General features: G+C 38.2%; 2 protein-coding genes across 2 annotated transcripts in view; one reads left to right on the plus strand and one right to left on the minus strand.

Moving 5' to 3' along the window:
- Nucleotides 1–519: 519 nt before the first annotated feature.
- On the plus strand, nucleotides 520–9,807 carry LOC100367752 (uncharacterized). Its single transcript, XM_002742378.4, has 9 exons — nucleotides 520–673; nucleotides 2,649–2,990; nucleotides 3,252–3,364; nucleotides 3,595–3,741; nucleotides 4,058–4,217; nucleotides 4,638–4,745; nucleotides 7,768–7,901; nucleotides 8,222–8,486; nucleotides 9,408–9,807. The coding sequence occupies exons 1-9, from the start codon at nucleotides 613–615 to the stop codon at nucleotides 9,665–9,667; spliced, it is 1,590 nt and encodes a 529-aa protein (XP_002742424.1). The 5' UTR covers nucleotides 520–612; the 3' UTR covers nucleotides 9,668–9,807.
- Nucleotides 9,808–10,415: 608 nt separating this feature from the next.
- The window catches only part of LOC100368356 (maltase-glucoamylase-like), a 43,115-nt gene continuing 37,313 nt past the window's right edge, over nucleotides 10,416–16,217 (minus strand). The window contains exons 60-66 of the mRNA XM_085496468.1: nucleotides 15,597–15,681; nucleotides 14,624–14,680; nucleotides 14,218–14,348; nucleotides 11,588–11,676; nucleotides 11,442–11,491; nucleotides 10,875–11,030; nucleotides 10,416–10,481 (exon numbers count right to left, since the gene is read on the minus strand). Of these exons, the coding sequence (XP_085352594.1) occupies nucleotides 10,416–10,481; nucleotides 10,875–11,030; nucleotides 11,442–11,491; nucleotides 11,588–11,676; nucleotides 14,218–14,348; nucleotides 14,624–14,680; nucleotides 15,597–15,681 (634 nt within the window). The remainder of the gene's footprint in view (nucleotides 10,482–10,874; nucleotides 11,031–11,441; nucleotides 11,492–11,587; nucleotides 11,677–14,217; nucleotides 14,349–14,623; nucleotides 14,681–15,596; nucleotides 15,682–16,217) is intronic.

Below are 16,217 nucleotides of genomic sequence, written 5' to 3' on the forward strand. Positions count from 1 at the left end.
TATGTAATTTATTTGGTGATTGAAAAGTATCGAAAGAGTCACCGACGGTAATTGTGCACCGTGATGTCGCGCCGAGGTCAAAACTCGTTCTCCAATTTCCATTAGAAGAGCGCAATGGATTGTGGGAATATCAATGTTTATCAACACAAATGCCGCACATGCGCGGCGCGACGATCACCGCCCTTTAATATACGTTTTATGGAAACTTCATATATTTTGACCCGTCTGAAAGTTTACAACGATTCAAGGTATCCTTTTTAAGCGTTAGTATCTACCACTCGCTAAACCTCGATCAGCCAGCCGTGTAAGTGAATCGGGAGAGTGATCATGGTAACGTCACTTTCGATAAAGTGTGTCTTTTACTTGTATTGGGAGTAAATTCTGGCGTGGTAGTCATTTGTCTTTGGGCAGTGGGTCAAATTTCATAAACACAGCAACCTAAAAAGAACGCCATACGGTAAACATCGTATTTCAATCTGTCCATCAATTAAATAGCTCCAAGCCAATAACAAAACAACGTAGTGTAAGTCAGGGTATCTCAGTACCAGTCGCGTACGAGACACAACTGCGTCAGTTCAGGATTCAATACTGTTTGGTCGCCCAGCGCTTAAAATGAGGTCTTTGGTTGCAACATTTATTGTTTTGTTCCACACATGTCACGCACAACTGTCTGGTAAGTATATTTCTTAAATGCAGTTTCCAAAAAAATGCCTTCTCAGTAGAGTGCTCACTCGTGATAACGTATGATGTATCTTCTAAGTATAGAGAAACACATTAAAAAGAACGTAAATATTAACCTTGTTCTTTAAGCCTTCCTTAATATTCTAAAGTTTTGCTTACATATTACAAACGTAGTTCCATGTTAACATGTGTAAACATTTGTCAATGTTTTTGTAAAACTATTGTGACCACAATAACATTTGCAGACTTGCCTTTCCGCGCCAAACATCATATACAACAGGATAATTATCACGAGGCCCGATAATCGCGGAATGAGTACCTTTGCAGACGTGTGGGGTTAGTCTATTTTATTTAGAAAGTAAGCAACTAAATTTACAAAATAATTCACAGGATTCAATTTGAAATGATATGCTAGGTATTAGTACAAGATTAAACTCAGCATGTGCTGTAATGGAAAGCAGCTGACCTGAAAAGTCACACAGCCCTGACCTCTAAACATTATACTCAACTAAAAGTTCTTTCATCTTAAAATATAGACATACCGTGATGATATTCACATGTTTACATTTTACTAGTACAGTTTAGTTTTTAAAAGACTAATTTGTTAATAAAAACGATAAATGCGCTTGTTAAAATCTATTTATGTTTTAATAATTTATTAATAAAAATTCACATAATGATAATTTAACAACAATTTGAAATAAGCATAATATAAGTATAATACATTTATCTCGTTGAAAATACTCAATTCAAACGTATTTGTACGCCACATTTTTCGTGGTAAACACCACCCTGTACCGCACACTAAGCTACATTACCATTTATCAGTAACAAGACCCTGCAAGAGAGTTTTTTGTTTACACACTACGTGCGAACACACTGCCAACGATTTATTAAGTACGTGTTCCATTGTTTATCCGATGCACTAAATACGACTTGCTAGTCATAAACATCCAACAAATCATGCAATTTGGTATGTGTGTCAAGACAACATAATTAAGGTTGTTCGCGGGTATCCTAAATGTTAAATAGGGGCGTGAGAAAAACAAAATCATCGCCAGGATTTTCCAATCATTGGAGAAATACGTTACCAAACACAATATTGAGATAAATAATATAGCAATAAATGGTTAATTGACTCAATGAATGACTGACCTTTTTGTGGAAAAATTAGTTCCGTATTTATTTTATCCGGGCTTTATGACCAACAAAATAAATAGAATGTTAATGAAAAAGAAAGAACAATCTGATTTAATGATTTAAGCGTCTCTTTAACCGGCCTCTCATTGATGATTGTATGTGTCTTTTACAATAATAGTGTGAGTCGTACACATATGGTTTCAACGAAATGCTGGCTACTCAATCCTTAGTTTTCCCATCGCATTTGTGATATTAGTTTTGTGTAGGGCCCCTTTGCCCGTGCAATTGTTTCTAAAATAATATAGTGGTAAGATTTGGTCATCTTTATGTGGTTATGTTTAAACAAACAAAACTCCCATCTATTGCCGCTTTAAAGTACATTATAGAATGAGAAACATCCGGGTATTTGCGGTCCAGTGAGTGAGTATGTATTTGCGGTCCAGTGAGTGAGTATGTTCCTTACAAAGCTGTATACATATATTCTGCAGGATGGGGTTTCTTGTCTACGGTAACAATGGGTCAACAATTCCAGCATTCACAAATTCACAATATAATCATCACAAATCGCTCAATTCGGACAGGAAAACGGTTATAGTCATACACAACCTTTGTCAAAAAAGACGTGTAGTATGAAAAGGGGTTTAGACTTCGCAAAATTGTCTAAAAAAGTAGTCATTTTCGAAGGGGTAGTGGCTCCCTGGTAATACTATTTTTACCAAATAAGCCTTCCTATCCTGGGAGTCATTGCTGCTATACACAATGCACTAGTTTTACTTCACGTACATATAAGCACCAACATCTGTTGTTATTGAATTGATGCACTGCAGGAGAATGTGGACTAATTCAGCCCAAGGGAGTAATGGTTGGCTCATCGACTTCATCTGACGATGTGATCCCGTGGTTGGCAACGATTTATAGCACAACCCTCCACGCCAACATCTGCGGAGCGACACTGATCAACAACCAGTGGGTCATAACAGCCGCACACTGCCTTGAGACATCTGGCATTACAATGAACACCCTCAGAGTTTACCTCGGCAATTCCAACTCGTACAGGGTTGAACGGATTATCGTACACCCGGATTACAACGTTGATTCCCCGCTGGATTCTGACATCGCTCTTGTTAAACTGGAGAAACAAGTATCTTATGCATATAATATCCTTCCAGGTAATCACTATTATTGTTTCAGCTTATTTGAGCTTACGAAATGCCACGATTCATATTCCGATATTTATCAGATATCTACGTGTTTAAAGCGCAAGTTGTCGTGCAGTGCGCGTTCGAATGTTTGTCACACGCGTTGTGTACGTCGCGTGAGACCCACATCACGCATGACGCGTTGCGACGACCGTGGCGCTTTCATGTAATATAATAGATAATGTTTTATTCCGGATTACTAAACTATATCGTTATTTTGTGATAAAATAGTATGTCTTCCACATACTGGAGAAGTGAAACAAAGACTGAATGTCGGAGTGTCTGGATGGGCTGCAGGTATGGCTACAGATGGGGAGAGCAATGATGTGCCATTGCCGCACCAGGTAATTCGTAATTGACTACCTCTTTCCCAAATGCGTACTAGTATCGTCCCATTGTGTTAGTGTCCGCTGCCCGAAGGATTCCATATCCAAGAGTTGGGGCCTCGCAAAAACTTATTTACGAGTCAATTACTATTGCAATGGTTTTACTAAAATTAACGTACTTTCTTTATTTTCACCAAATTGCTAAATGCTTATTAATATCAAAATGTTTATGTTTTTTTAAAACCCAGACTCGACTTGAGGTGATGGAGCGACACACATGTAAACAACATCGATCGGAGACGATTACTGATAAAATGTTCTGTGCAGCACGACCGTCGAGCGATTACGAAAAAGACGTATGTCTCCATGACAACGGTGGATCATTTACAAAGAAGGTATAACCTTACATTATAACGTGAAAGTCATGACATTGTACGGTTTTTAAAACGTAGTCGTTCTACGTCATTGAATCCCGTGTCTATGTCATCGCTTCTGTGAAGTCGGAATTATTTTCACCGATTGGATATTCTCTGACTCGTGGTGATATGGTTCTTACGTCACGCGTAATTGCCCCAGAGGGAATATTATTAGGGAATAATATATAAATACCCAAATATAGAACTTATAGAAATTCATCATAAAACCCTAAACTCTGTGTGAAACCCTAATACACAACTTCCCATGTAATTATTCGCATTTTTTAATATATAGTGGAATGGCCGTTGGTATTTGTTGGGAATCACCAGTTTAGGAATCGGATGCTCATCTTCAAACTCCCCTGGAGTATATGCGGCTTTCTATTGGTTCAGCGACTGGGTCATTGGCATAACAGCAAGTGGGGAACAAGGGTGTATAATGATCAATGTTGGAGGTATGATAAACAAATTATAAATTGATTTATTTTTAAACAATCTCTTTGATTCGTACTTAAAGCGGGAGAGTCGTCACCTGTGCATGCGTCAGATGGCCATAGCGTGTCATTGTTTACAAACAAGCGTCTACCCATGAGCCTTTGCGTTTTAGCGTGTGTTGTTATCGTCGCTTGGGACTCAATTCCCGCGCGTGCGAAGGTGACTACTCTCCCGCTTTAAACAAGATGATATTTACCGAAGCACTATGTTACAATATATACTACTGTTAATCATACACATTATTATATATTTGGTAAGTGTTTGTTGTCTGTGACATGAGCATGTTGTGTGGCGTAGTATAGTGCGTGTCAGTTTAAATCTCGTGTGATGCGTGATCATGACAGGCCTGTAATTATATTTCCACCCCTTTCCACTATCAGCCGGGTCTGAAGAACAACTGATGGACAAAGATACCGAGATCAAAGAATTACAGTTGGAAGTTGCAGAGTTGAGAGCAGAACTCGATGTCTGTCATGCTTCCAATGGAGGTAAGAGGTTACTAAACATAATTATATACTTATTGTCCTGTTCGACTGTCTTCACATAGACAACAATTTATAAAAAACGTATTGAACTTAGTAGTTTTGATTTTCCCTTTTTAGATTACTTACTTTACACGGCACTTTAGGTCGCAAGCCATCATATGCTATGCAAACATGCAATGCTTGGTCCGTTGAAATGCAGAGAATAATGAATTGAATACTCACCAGAAATGTTTGTAGTTTCTCCATAGAGTGAAAAATAAACTTGGCCAGGTTTTCCAGGGTGCGAGTTTCTTCATACATAACAAATGTAAATGATAAATTTGTAATCAGCTTACAACCAAGTTGACACAATCTCTGCTTTGCTGGGAATACCCATTGCCCGTTTTTATACGCAGGTCATGTGTGGACATTCATAAACGTGACAAAGCCCTTATATAATTAACATTTGGGACACAGCATCAATATTAATGTACGTAAATCAGGATATGTTGAAATCTTATTATACCACATTTTTATAAAATATCACAACTTTCTGCTAAAATATGTATAGAAAATAATAAGAATTATCCACTGGTTTGCCCGCGTTTCACCCAAACCACACTGAGTCTCGTTTAATACATTTTTAATATACAAAGCCCAACAGTTGAAATCCTTGTTTGTTCTAATGCACGGACATTGATGGTAATCGCTAACAAAATTCTGGAGATTCAATATTTAAAAATTAAAATGTAAGGCGATTTCATTCGACATTAATGAACAAACGCATTAGAGGTCTTCCAAGCTGCCCCCGATTCGCGTTTGTTTGGACTCCGCCTTCAGTGTGTCGTTTCTAATAAGCACTGTATACTTCTTTAACAATGTTTCCTGCTTTGGTAGTCGGTAGAAATGTAAATTCTTATTCTTTGATGAATTATTGAAGCATAACGGACACAGCAATTGTAAGGCATATTTATCTCAATCAGCGACTAAATTCAAAATGGCCGCTCCACACCGTCAAAAGTACCCGGATGTAAATACACTGGGGTCAAACAAAGGTCACGGGAATGGCCTAAAAGATTGTTTTCCACAATCACCCGTAATTCACTGACAAAATTGACCGCCTGGAATGATTGCGCAAATTCCAATAACATGTGGTCAGTTTCTATACAATGTCCCACTGTTAAACCGTTGATATTATCCCACATTACATGGTTTATAAAAGATAGTCATTTACATTTGTTTCCATCTCCGAGATGACTGTAAAATTGTCAATCTTGTATTCTGATAAAACCCCAGTTCATTGTTATAACATTTTTCATTGTAACCCCTGAAAAGTTTTCATAATTATATTCAAATAACATGCCCATTTCCAATGTATTTGTCATTTTTGAAACAAACATCATCATAGATTTGACAATTGAATAGAATTTAATTTTACCACAATAACACAAACATTAGTTTTTATGATAAAATATTACAAGTTCTCCTAGTGTTCTATCATAATTACATTCGCCACTTCCCAATATGTAATTTGATTATATAGAAATAACAGTTACAATGCAATGTTTCAAAGATTATTATTTTTCGTATTGTTTCCGTTCAATTAATTATTGATTACAATATCTAAATAGTACGTTTTATGTATTCCTCATTAATTAAATGTTTGAGGGGAAATGTTCCTCAACTTTTGCAGAATGTCGTTCCTTATCATTTTGTTCGCTTCCTCAATTGTTTGAGTTATGAACATCGAGTTATGAACATCGAGTTATGAACATCGAGTTATGGACATCGAGTTATGAACATCGAGTTATGAACATCGAGTTATGAACATCGTGTTATGAACATCGAGTTATGAACATCGTGTTATGAACATCGAGTTATGAACATCGAGTTATGGACATCGAGTTATGAACATCGAGTTATGAACATCGAGTTATGAACATCGTGTTATGAACATCGAGTTATGAACATCGTGTTATGAACATCGAGTTATGAACATCGAGTTATGGACATCGAGTTATGAACATCGAGTTATGAACATCGAGTTATGAACATCGTGTTATGAACATCGAGTTATGAACATCGTGTTATGAACATCGAGTTATGAACATCGAGTTATGGACATCGAGTTATGAACATCGAGTTATGAACATCGAGTTATGAACATCGTGTTATGAACATCGTGTTATGAACATCGAGTTATGAACATCGAGTTATGGACATCGAGTTATGAACATCGTGTTATGAAAATCGAGTTATGAACATCGAGTTATGGACATCGAGTTATGGACATCGAGTTATGAACATCGTGTTATGAACATCGAGTTATGAACATCGTGTTATGAACATCGAGTTATGAACATCGAGTTATGGACATCGAGTTATGAACATCGAATTATGAACATCGAGTTATGAACATCGTGTTATGAACATCGAGTTATGAACATCGTGTTATGAACATCGAGTTATGAACATCGAGTTATGGACATCGAGTTATGGACATCGAGTTATGAACATCGAGTTAAGAACATCGAGTTAAGAACATCGAGTTATGAACATCGAGTTATGAACATCGAGTTAAGATAACATTGAGTTACAAACATTACCACGCCATATTTAAAAAAACACGCCCTCTTTTGCAAAACCACGCCCAAATTGAAACTCGGTTTTTAATTAGCATGTTAACAAAACTTTGAGTTACTGGCCACACATACTTTTGTTTTTGTTGAACGTCCACATTTAGTAACTCGAACTTTAATTAACAGTTAACCGAACAACATAGATAATTTTTCTTTGATTATTATTGTATGTTTTCCGTAACTCGAAGTTCGATTAACTGTTAGTTTAAAATTAGAGTTGCTAAATTTGTAAATTTGAAAGTTAACATAACAAAAACTTTTGTTATCGTAACTCATTGTTTCCCAAAAGTAGACGTGGTTTCGAAAATATGGGCGCGACTCAAACAATTTAGCATCACGTTTAAATGAAGCTCGACTTGTTAATTCAAACAATAGTCACCTTGTTTTATGTTATTTCGAATCGGCAGATGAGCAACCAAGAGACTGTAACGAAGTTTTCGACAATGGTCACTGTAGGAGTGGAATTTATAGTATTTACATGGCGGATCAAACATCGATGAAAGTATACTGTGATATGGAGACCGACGCGGGTGGGTGGACGGTGAGAAATAATACATTTACTCGTACGAATTAGATTCTAAGAGATGAAGGCAACATAAAATTAGTGAAATAAAAATACTAGTTAGACTCAATAATACGCAACTAAATTTTATTTCTAGAAAACATAGTATACAAATGTTATATTAGAGAAGAACTGTTTTTGAAATATCGATTGAGATCAAAAATCATATAGTTGAAATCATTTTTAGTTTGAAATTGAATTTTCATACTGTATACTATTTCAGCATATTTCGTAGGAAGGGCACAGTGTTACAGTTTTGGGGTAATACAAAACTAACATCTTACGTAATGTGTCCACAGGTTATCCAAAGACGGAAAGATGGAACAGTAGACTTTTACCTCGATTGGGATGACTACAAAAACGGATTTGGATTCCTGAGTGGGGAATTCTGGCTGGGTAATGAGAAGATACACAGTATGTTGAGTCAAGGTCGTCAGTATCAACTAAGAATTGACCTACAAGATTTTGATGGTCAAACAAGATACGCCCTCTATGACCTTTTCCAAGTCGCAGATGAATCCGATAACTACAGGCTGATGATAGGATCGTACAGTGGTTCAGCCGGTATGTGTTATCTACTATTTTTTATACGTATGATATTGACATACCGAAAAGCTCTGGTCTAGGGGCTGAATATGATTGACATTTTCAAGATGCACACATTTTTCAAAACTTTGCATACTACAATGGGATGAATTATTGTTTTTGTAATATGTTATAATTGTATATAAGCCCACGATATTTTTAGAAGAAGAAAAAAACTTGGTTTTCGGTCTGGTAATTGACACCAAACCGAAGACCTATAGCGTAGAGTTGTTAGTCAAGATCGTTAGGTAATTTCACATCCTACCTTGTAGTTGAATACCGAAAACGTTACGACTTTTGTGATTTTTGGATAAAGTCCGCAGGTGACTGTGTTTCATGAAGCCTGTTTGACATTAGGATAGCCCATTCAACAAAAAGGACCAAAATATTAATTTGACTGAACGCCTCCGACGACTAAAGTCTGCGATATTTTTTTAATCCCAGAATGAATTTTAGCCTAGGTAGACTAATTTAATTTACGGCTTAGTATGTTTCAAATAATTGTTCATGAATCAATAATTAGGAACACCTAGGTTAAGTGGCGGAATTCGTGGGCGTTACGTACTCATATACCCACAATACAATTCGTCATTGGCGTTATGTCTCCTAACTAAACATCCAACCTCGAGTCAATATTCTTCAAAACGAATTCGAAAATTACAGATCTGGTCTCCCAGATTAACGACACTACAATTTGACTGATACAGATAAAGGCACAGCCCTGTTACGTACTGTATGTAGGGTTAAGAATTTTATAATTACAGAAAAAAGGTCACGATAAATAACAGTGACACCCAATAATATTTAAAACATGCATACACACACTGATTCACTTGAATTCATTGGCTTGATGACGGAAAACAACTTGTTCAAATTAATTGAATTGTTTTTCAATTGTAGGTGATTCCATGCATTACCACAATGGTAGCCAGTTTAGCACAAGAGACCAAGATAACGACGTGTCCGAATCGACGCACTGTGCAAATGTCTATGGCGGTGCCTGGTGGTACAGAGCATGTTACTTCGTCAACCTGAATGGCCAGTATTTTAGTAAGAAGGAAAACCGAAAGCGGCACAGTGAGGGAATCGTCTGGCGTTACTGGAAAGGCCTGTACCATTCGTTGAAAAGGGTGGAAATGAAAATCAAGCCAATATTATAGACCATACACGCATAATATATTATTTACGTACTACGTGTGACATTTATTATATTCAAAGTTTGGAGCGAATGGACTACATTTGTTAGTCTTAAAGTTCAACATTAATCTTTATGAATAAAAATGTGATATTATAAACACAATATCGAATGATAGTACCTGTGTTACGTAATGTAACAAGTAATAGCAATTAGTTATAAGATGAAGGTAAACAACTTCGATATGTAAGTACGGTGATATGCGGTGATGATCCCACTCCACGGCCGCATTCATAACGTTATAACATACATGCAAACGTTTGCAAAACATCCTGAGATGAACACTAACCAGTTCTTTCACAGACTCACGCATTTGCATTGGAATTTCTGGATATGTGTGTTTGCAGCGGGGTTCTGTGAATATCGCATATTTTGCGTGACTCTTGTTCAACTATCGCGAGATCTTAATCGCCTATCACACTACGTACACTTGGTTATAAACATTACATTGTTCATAAAATCTTGAAATTAATTAACACAGGTAGAAAATACTATAATCTTCAATATTATATTAGTTAGATAATATTAGAGTAACATTACGTCAAAAGATAAGTATACTGGCAATAACATCATCTTAGTTTCTATATCGTTTTTAAATCAAGGAAAACTGTTAGCGTCTTATTTAACATGTCGCGATAGTGACAGCTGCGCATGTGCAATCAACATTTACGCCACATTCTATTCTGCCTTTGTATAATAGCCATGTATTTTTATTACGACCACGTGACTTGGTGATTCACACTGATATCTCGCATTCCTAGAGTGCTCACTGTTAGTACCTGTAAATAACCAAATGCAATTATATTGTATGCGTGTTTGAGGGCTCTGTAGAACATTTAAGACAAAATTGGTTAAACTTGGAAATGACATTACTGACTCAGACGTAATCCCGATAACAAACTACTTGAAAGATAACTGCACACAAATATATATTGACTTTATAACAATATAAATACATCTAACCAATGACTGTGGACAAAATCGGAATATGGTTTATCATCGACTTAAAATGTTGCGTTTACAGAACACGCACCAATATTCGTTGGATAACAAAAATAAACAACCAATGCGCATGCGCAGTGATTGTTATTGTATGTACCAAAACAAGCAATTAATAAGATGTTGTCAATTTAACAAACAGTAATATCAATTGAATTTAATTATATCTGTACCTTTAATTCTAAATTATATTCAAACGCCACTGAGACACCGTCAGCAAAAACTTCAGTCGGTTTGTCTTGTAGACCAAACAATCTGAGAATGTCCCAGCTGAGGCCAGTAAGACCCGTCGTATATGTCGATTTGTTCACCTGTATGCTCACGCTGTTCTGTAAAGATAAAATCACAAAAAACAAGTTGACACCACATGTCAAAAGCAAATGCGGTGTTTTTATCGTGTCCCACGGACATAACTGTGATAACAAAATTCGTCAATTATAAATGTACGATTGAAACTAATATGAATCAATGGAGGCAATCAACAACAACAACAAAAACACGAGAAACGCAACACACACAGTTGCTTGCCATGGTCTCTCTCCTATTTTTGCCGTTCGTAAACAGGAAAAACTTAAAAACAGCCGATCGTTTATATATTGTGTTGTGTTGTGTAGTGTAGCGCAGCGCAGCGCAGCGCAGCGTAGCGCAGCGCAGCGCAGCGCAGTACAGTGTAGTGTAGTGTAGTGTAGTGTAGTGTAGTGTAGTGTAGCGTTCTTTAATGATACACTTTATTGACTCACCTTGGTGGCGGCAAAGGAAAGCAATGTGTATTGTCCGTTATCAATAGTATCTGGAAGAACACAATGTTTCATTGTCATTATAGTTTGTAACAATATATCGCTATAGTAATATACACTAGTTACACTGAAATAGTATTGTATATTACCTCGTGATTCTCCGTCATCCCAAAACATATTTCCGATAGCAGTATTGTCGTCTCCCAATGCCACAACCAGTCCAAATGAGTTAAGACGACTAAATAGGATAATAATAGTAAAGTAAAAAATATGTCTCTCAAGAATATTATGTTTTTAATATATGGCCGAATTGCATATATACACACATACGCATACAAAGTATAACTTTGAAAGAGTTTCGTCATAGAACATTTCCCTTGGGTTACCGTGGGAAACGCCAGAATATTCGCGAGAAATTCGGAATCAGCCTAACTATCGTTGGAATAATTTCAGCCAGACACGCCATGTGTACTCATCAATAACAATGTAACACATGCTTTGATAGTATGTAATTTATGTTCAGGTTCAAGGTAGAGCAACAAATCCGTTATGTGTAAGTAAAATCTGATGTTGAAATCGAACATTGTCGCCTATGACTCATAGTTGCTGTCGACATAGGAAGTAAAGTAAGCAAATAACACCGAATAAACGGCAAGGTAAAGACTATGTCTAATTATAGTAAATACGTACTGCGTGCGTGACTCGAACCGGCGCTCGCGTACGGCACCTAATCGCCTAGCTTCACGCCACTACACGTCTTCCCCTCGGCCACCGGGCATCCCCAAAAAAGGATGCTTAATAACCGAGCTTATTACGTGCAGAGAACGTGAAACCCGTCCACGCGATACGCGCCACACAGCATGGCCAGAATGCGGCAAAGGCCTTCAGATCTGGCTGTAGTAGGATGGTGAAAGTAATGGTACAGCATTTTAACAGTGAATAAGTACTGAGAAATAATTTTTAAACTCATAGTTGCTGTCGACATAGGAAGTAAAGTAAGCAAATAACACCGAATAAACGGCAAGGTAAAGACTATGTCTAATTATAGTAAATACGTACTGCGTGCGTGACTCGAACCGGCGCTCGCGTACGGCACCTAATCGCCTAGCTTCACGCCACTACACGTCTTCCCCTCGGCCACCGGGCATCCCCAAAAAAGGATGCTTAATAACCGAGCTTATTACGTGCAGAGAACGTGAAACCCGTCCACGCGATACGCGCCACACAGCATGGCCAGAATGCGGCAAAGGCCTTCAGATCTGGCTGTAGTAGGATGGTGAAAGTAATATGGTGGCGCGTATCGCGTGGACGGGTTTCACGTTCTCTGCACGTAATAAGCTCGGTTATTAAGCATCCTTTTTTGGGGATGCCCGGTGGCCGAGGGGAAGACGTGTAGTGGCGTGAAGCTAGGCGATTAGGTGCCGTACGCGAGCGCCGGTTCGAGTCACGCACGCAGTACGTATTTACTATAATTAGACATAGTCTTTACCTTGCCGTTTATTCGGTGTTATTTGCTTACTTTACTTCCTATGTCGACAGCAACTATGAGTTTAAAAATTATTTCTCAGTACTTATTCACTGTTAAAATGCTGTACCATTACTTTCACCATCCTACTACAGCCAGATCTGAAGGCCTTTGCCGCATTCTGGCCATGCTGTGTGGCGCGTATCGCGTGGACGGGTTTCACGTTCTCTGCACGTAATAAGCTCGGTTATTAAGCATCCTTTTTTGGGGATGCCCGGTGGCCGAGGGGAAGACGTGTAGTGGCGTGAAGCTAGGCGATTAGGTGCCGTACGCGAGCGCCGGTTCGAGTCACGCACGCAGTACGTATTTACTATAATTAGACATAGTCTTTACCTTGCCGTTTATTCGGTGTTATTTGCTTACTTTACTTCCTATGTCGACAGCAACTATGAGTTTAAAAATTATTTCTCAGTACTTATTCACTGTTAAAATGCTGTACCATTACTTTCACCATCCTACTACAGCCAGATCTGAAGGCCTTTGCCGCATTCTGGCCATGCTGTGTGGCGCGTATCGCGTGGACGGGTTTCACGTTCTCTGCACGTAATAAGCTCGGTTATTAAGCATCCTTTTTTGGGGATGCCCGGTGGCCGAGGGGAAGACGTGTAGTGGCGTGAAGCTAGGCGATTAGGTGCCGTACGCGAGCGCCGGTTCGAGTCACGCACGCAGTACGTATTTACTATAATTAGACATAGTCTTTACCTTGCCGTTTATTCGGTGTTATTTGCTTACTTTACTTCCTATGTCGACAGCAACTATGAGTTTAAAAATTATTTCTCAGTACTTATTCACTGTTAAAATGCTGTACCATTACTTTCACCATCCTACTACAGCCAGATCTGAAGGCCTTTGCCGCATTCTGGCCATGCTGTGTGGCGCGTATCGCGTGGACGGGTTTCACGTTCTCTGCACGTAATAAGCTCGGTTATTAAGCATCCTTTTTTGGGGATGCCCGGTGGCCGAGGGGAAGACGTGTAGTGGCGTGAAGCTAGGCGATTAGGTGCCGTACGCGAGCGCCGGTTCGAGTCACGCACGCAGTACGTATTTACTATAATTAGACATAGTCTTTACCTTGCCGTTTATTCGGTGTTATTTGCTTATTGTCGCCTATGAGATTGTTTGTACGGCGTGATCGTGTCAGTACCCAACGTGTATTCGAAATAAATATGGTCCTGAAATTCGTGTTTAGAGTAATTTATCACGATCATATTTCTTGTCAGAATGCACCATTACATTTACTGGAAATTGTCTGACCTCAGGGTTGTGGTGATGTCTGGTTCCTGTGTTGGTAGGATGTAACCACCACGCAAATGTAATGGAATATAGTCCATTGGTGCATCCAGCGTCACCGTCTTGCCACGATTTGATTCTGGAATTTCTTCCCCCTGTAACATGAATAATGAACAGATTTATCAGTGTTGGTGACATAAACATAAGTTGACAGGTAGAATATACTAGTAATACAATTCCCGAATCTATCTAGCGTAATCATTTGACATATAACATTGACTCTTTTCGATGTTCGGCCAATGAAACAGTGTTGATTGTGTCTGTGTATGTTACTCAGTAGGAAGAAATCATTTCCCCTGGTGACTAGTGAAAGCCCACAATCTCGAATGTAGTTGGTTTATTGAGCCTGTCACAATATGCACTATATTACCGTGTGATAGTCATACCAGCGATGATTTGGGAAATAGGCGTCGACTGTGACAGCATCCTGTGAACGAATCCAAAAACAGTTACACTGATACAAGTACAAACTAATAAACAACAACTTAAAAAAGCCTTAGACAGTTCACTCTCACTGGTTACCACTGAGGCTTCGAAATCTCTTTCCACATTTGTGTCAACAAAAACAAAATCAAAGTTAAACTTTGCAAAGTAAATATAGAATATGTGATCATTGTTATATTGTAAAAATGTATCTAGAGAATGAATATTTCCTCCAAGAATCATTGAAAGGGTTATGACATTAGAGGTTGCAGTCATCGGCACCAATATATAGCAAATTTAATTAAAATCCGCTCAGAAGTTGATAAGAGTTTACTTACAAAGACAGACACACAGACATTTTGGCCATACAGATGATGGACAAGGAAATATTCAGATATTGACGCCACAAAAACGTGTTTGAATAATGATATGGTAATGAGAGGAACCCCTAAGACACCGATGTTTCACTGATTTGCCCCCAACACCCACAACATGTTTCATTGTAAATGCAGCACAAACTCGTTGTTGAAGAGCAGTTCTTTGAGTATAAAGGTTGGTTTAATGATATTTATATCGCAACATTGGAACATATGTCAATGAAAAGCTAGAAATGTTTATTAGGTATATGTAAGTTGCATTACATAACACTTCTTTGCGTCCTGGAATCTCAAAAAGTTGAACGTGAATTTAAAACTGATATGATATATAATATTGTATGTGGAATAGTGCATGTTTTTTTCAGATTTAGCATGAAACAACGCAGCATCATGGTATCATATGAGAATTAAAATCAGGTAAAAGCTGCCACAATTGTTGATTATTTAATAATTACCACAGATTATCAAATACAGCCTTTTATATACTATGGTATGATGAGATGTGACAATGCACAAAGCGGTAAGAGATATTATTGGGTTTACCTCTGTCATTACTGGAGTAACCATAAAACACGGTCCCCATAGAAACTGTGTATCTACATAAAGGCTATGGTTATCAGTTGGGAACCTGTAAAATAATTATGTATAAATCATTAGTTAGGCCAGGCGAGTTAAATGTAATAATAATAATCGGTTAGGCCACACCGACTCAATTTTATGGATGACATCCACGCGCGCATTAGTTTTCGCCTGTTCTCAAAAAAAAAATCTCCAACGACGAGTCTTCACAGATCGGTTTTCTGCCCGGAACTTGCCGACTCATATTGCCGCAAAGCGCTGGCTTGTCGTAAAACTCGTTTTGGACTACCTCAAAACGTGCAAACTGAATTTTGTTGTAAATGATCTTCCGGGAATTCCAACATGGCGACCACGCCACCAAAACACGTGAGCATAAAAGTTCAGAGAAAAAATGGACGGATTGTTGTAGACTAGTACGCAATTGACGTCGGCCAGGGAGATGTGACGTTTACACAGCTATACGAGAGATTGGTAGCGGCAAGCGAGTTTCGCCCAGACAACTTTAAGGACATATTGTCCAGAGTGGCTGTCCCGCGTTTCTTATTATTTTTTTTTTGCATTTTCTGATTCGGATAAGTGAGTCAT

The sequence above is a fragment of the Saccoglossus kowalevskii genome, chromosome 1 (genome assembly GCF_978046115.1).
Source record: "Saccoglossus kowalevskii chromosome 1, keSacKowa6.1, whole genome shotgun sequence".
Lineage (NCBI taxonomy): Eukaryota > Metazoa > Hemichordata > Enteropneusta > Harrimaniidae > Saccoglossus > Saccoglossus kowalevskii.

Coding starts and splice junctions, on each gene's coding strand:
- LOC100367752 (XM_002742378.4), top strand. CDS start 613: ATGAGGTCTTTGGTTGCAACATTTATTGTTTTGTTCCACACATGTCAC. Junction 4,218..4,637: donor TATAATGATCAATGTTGGAG/GTATGATAAACA, acceptor TTCCACTATCAG/CCGGGTCTGAAGAACAACTG. Junction 4,746..7,767: donor CTGTCATGCTTCCAATGGAG/GTAAGAGGTTAC, acceptor TCGAATCGGCAG/ATGAGCAACCAAGAGACTGT.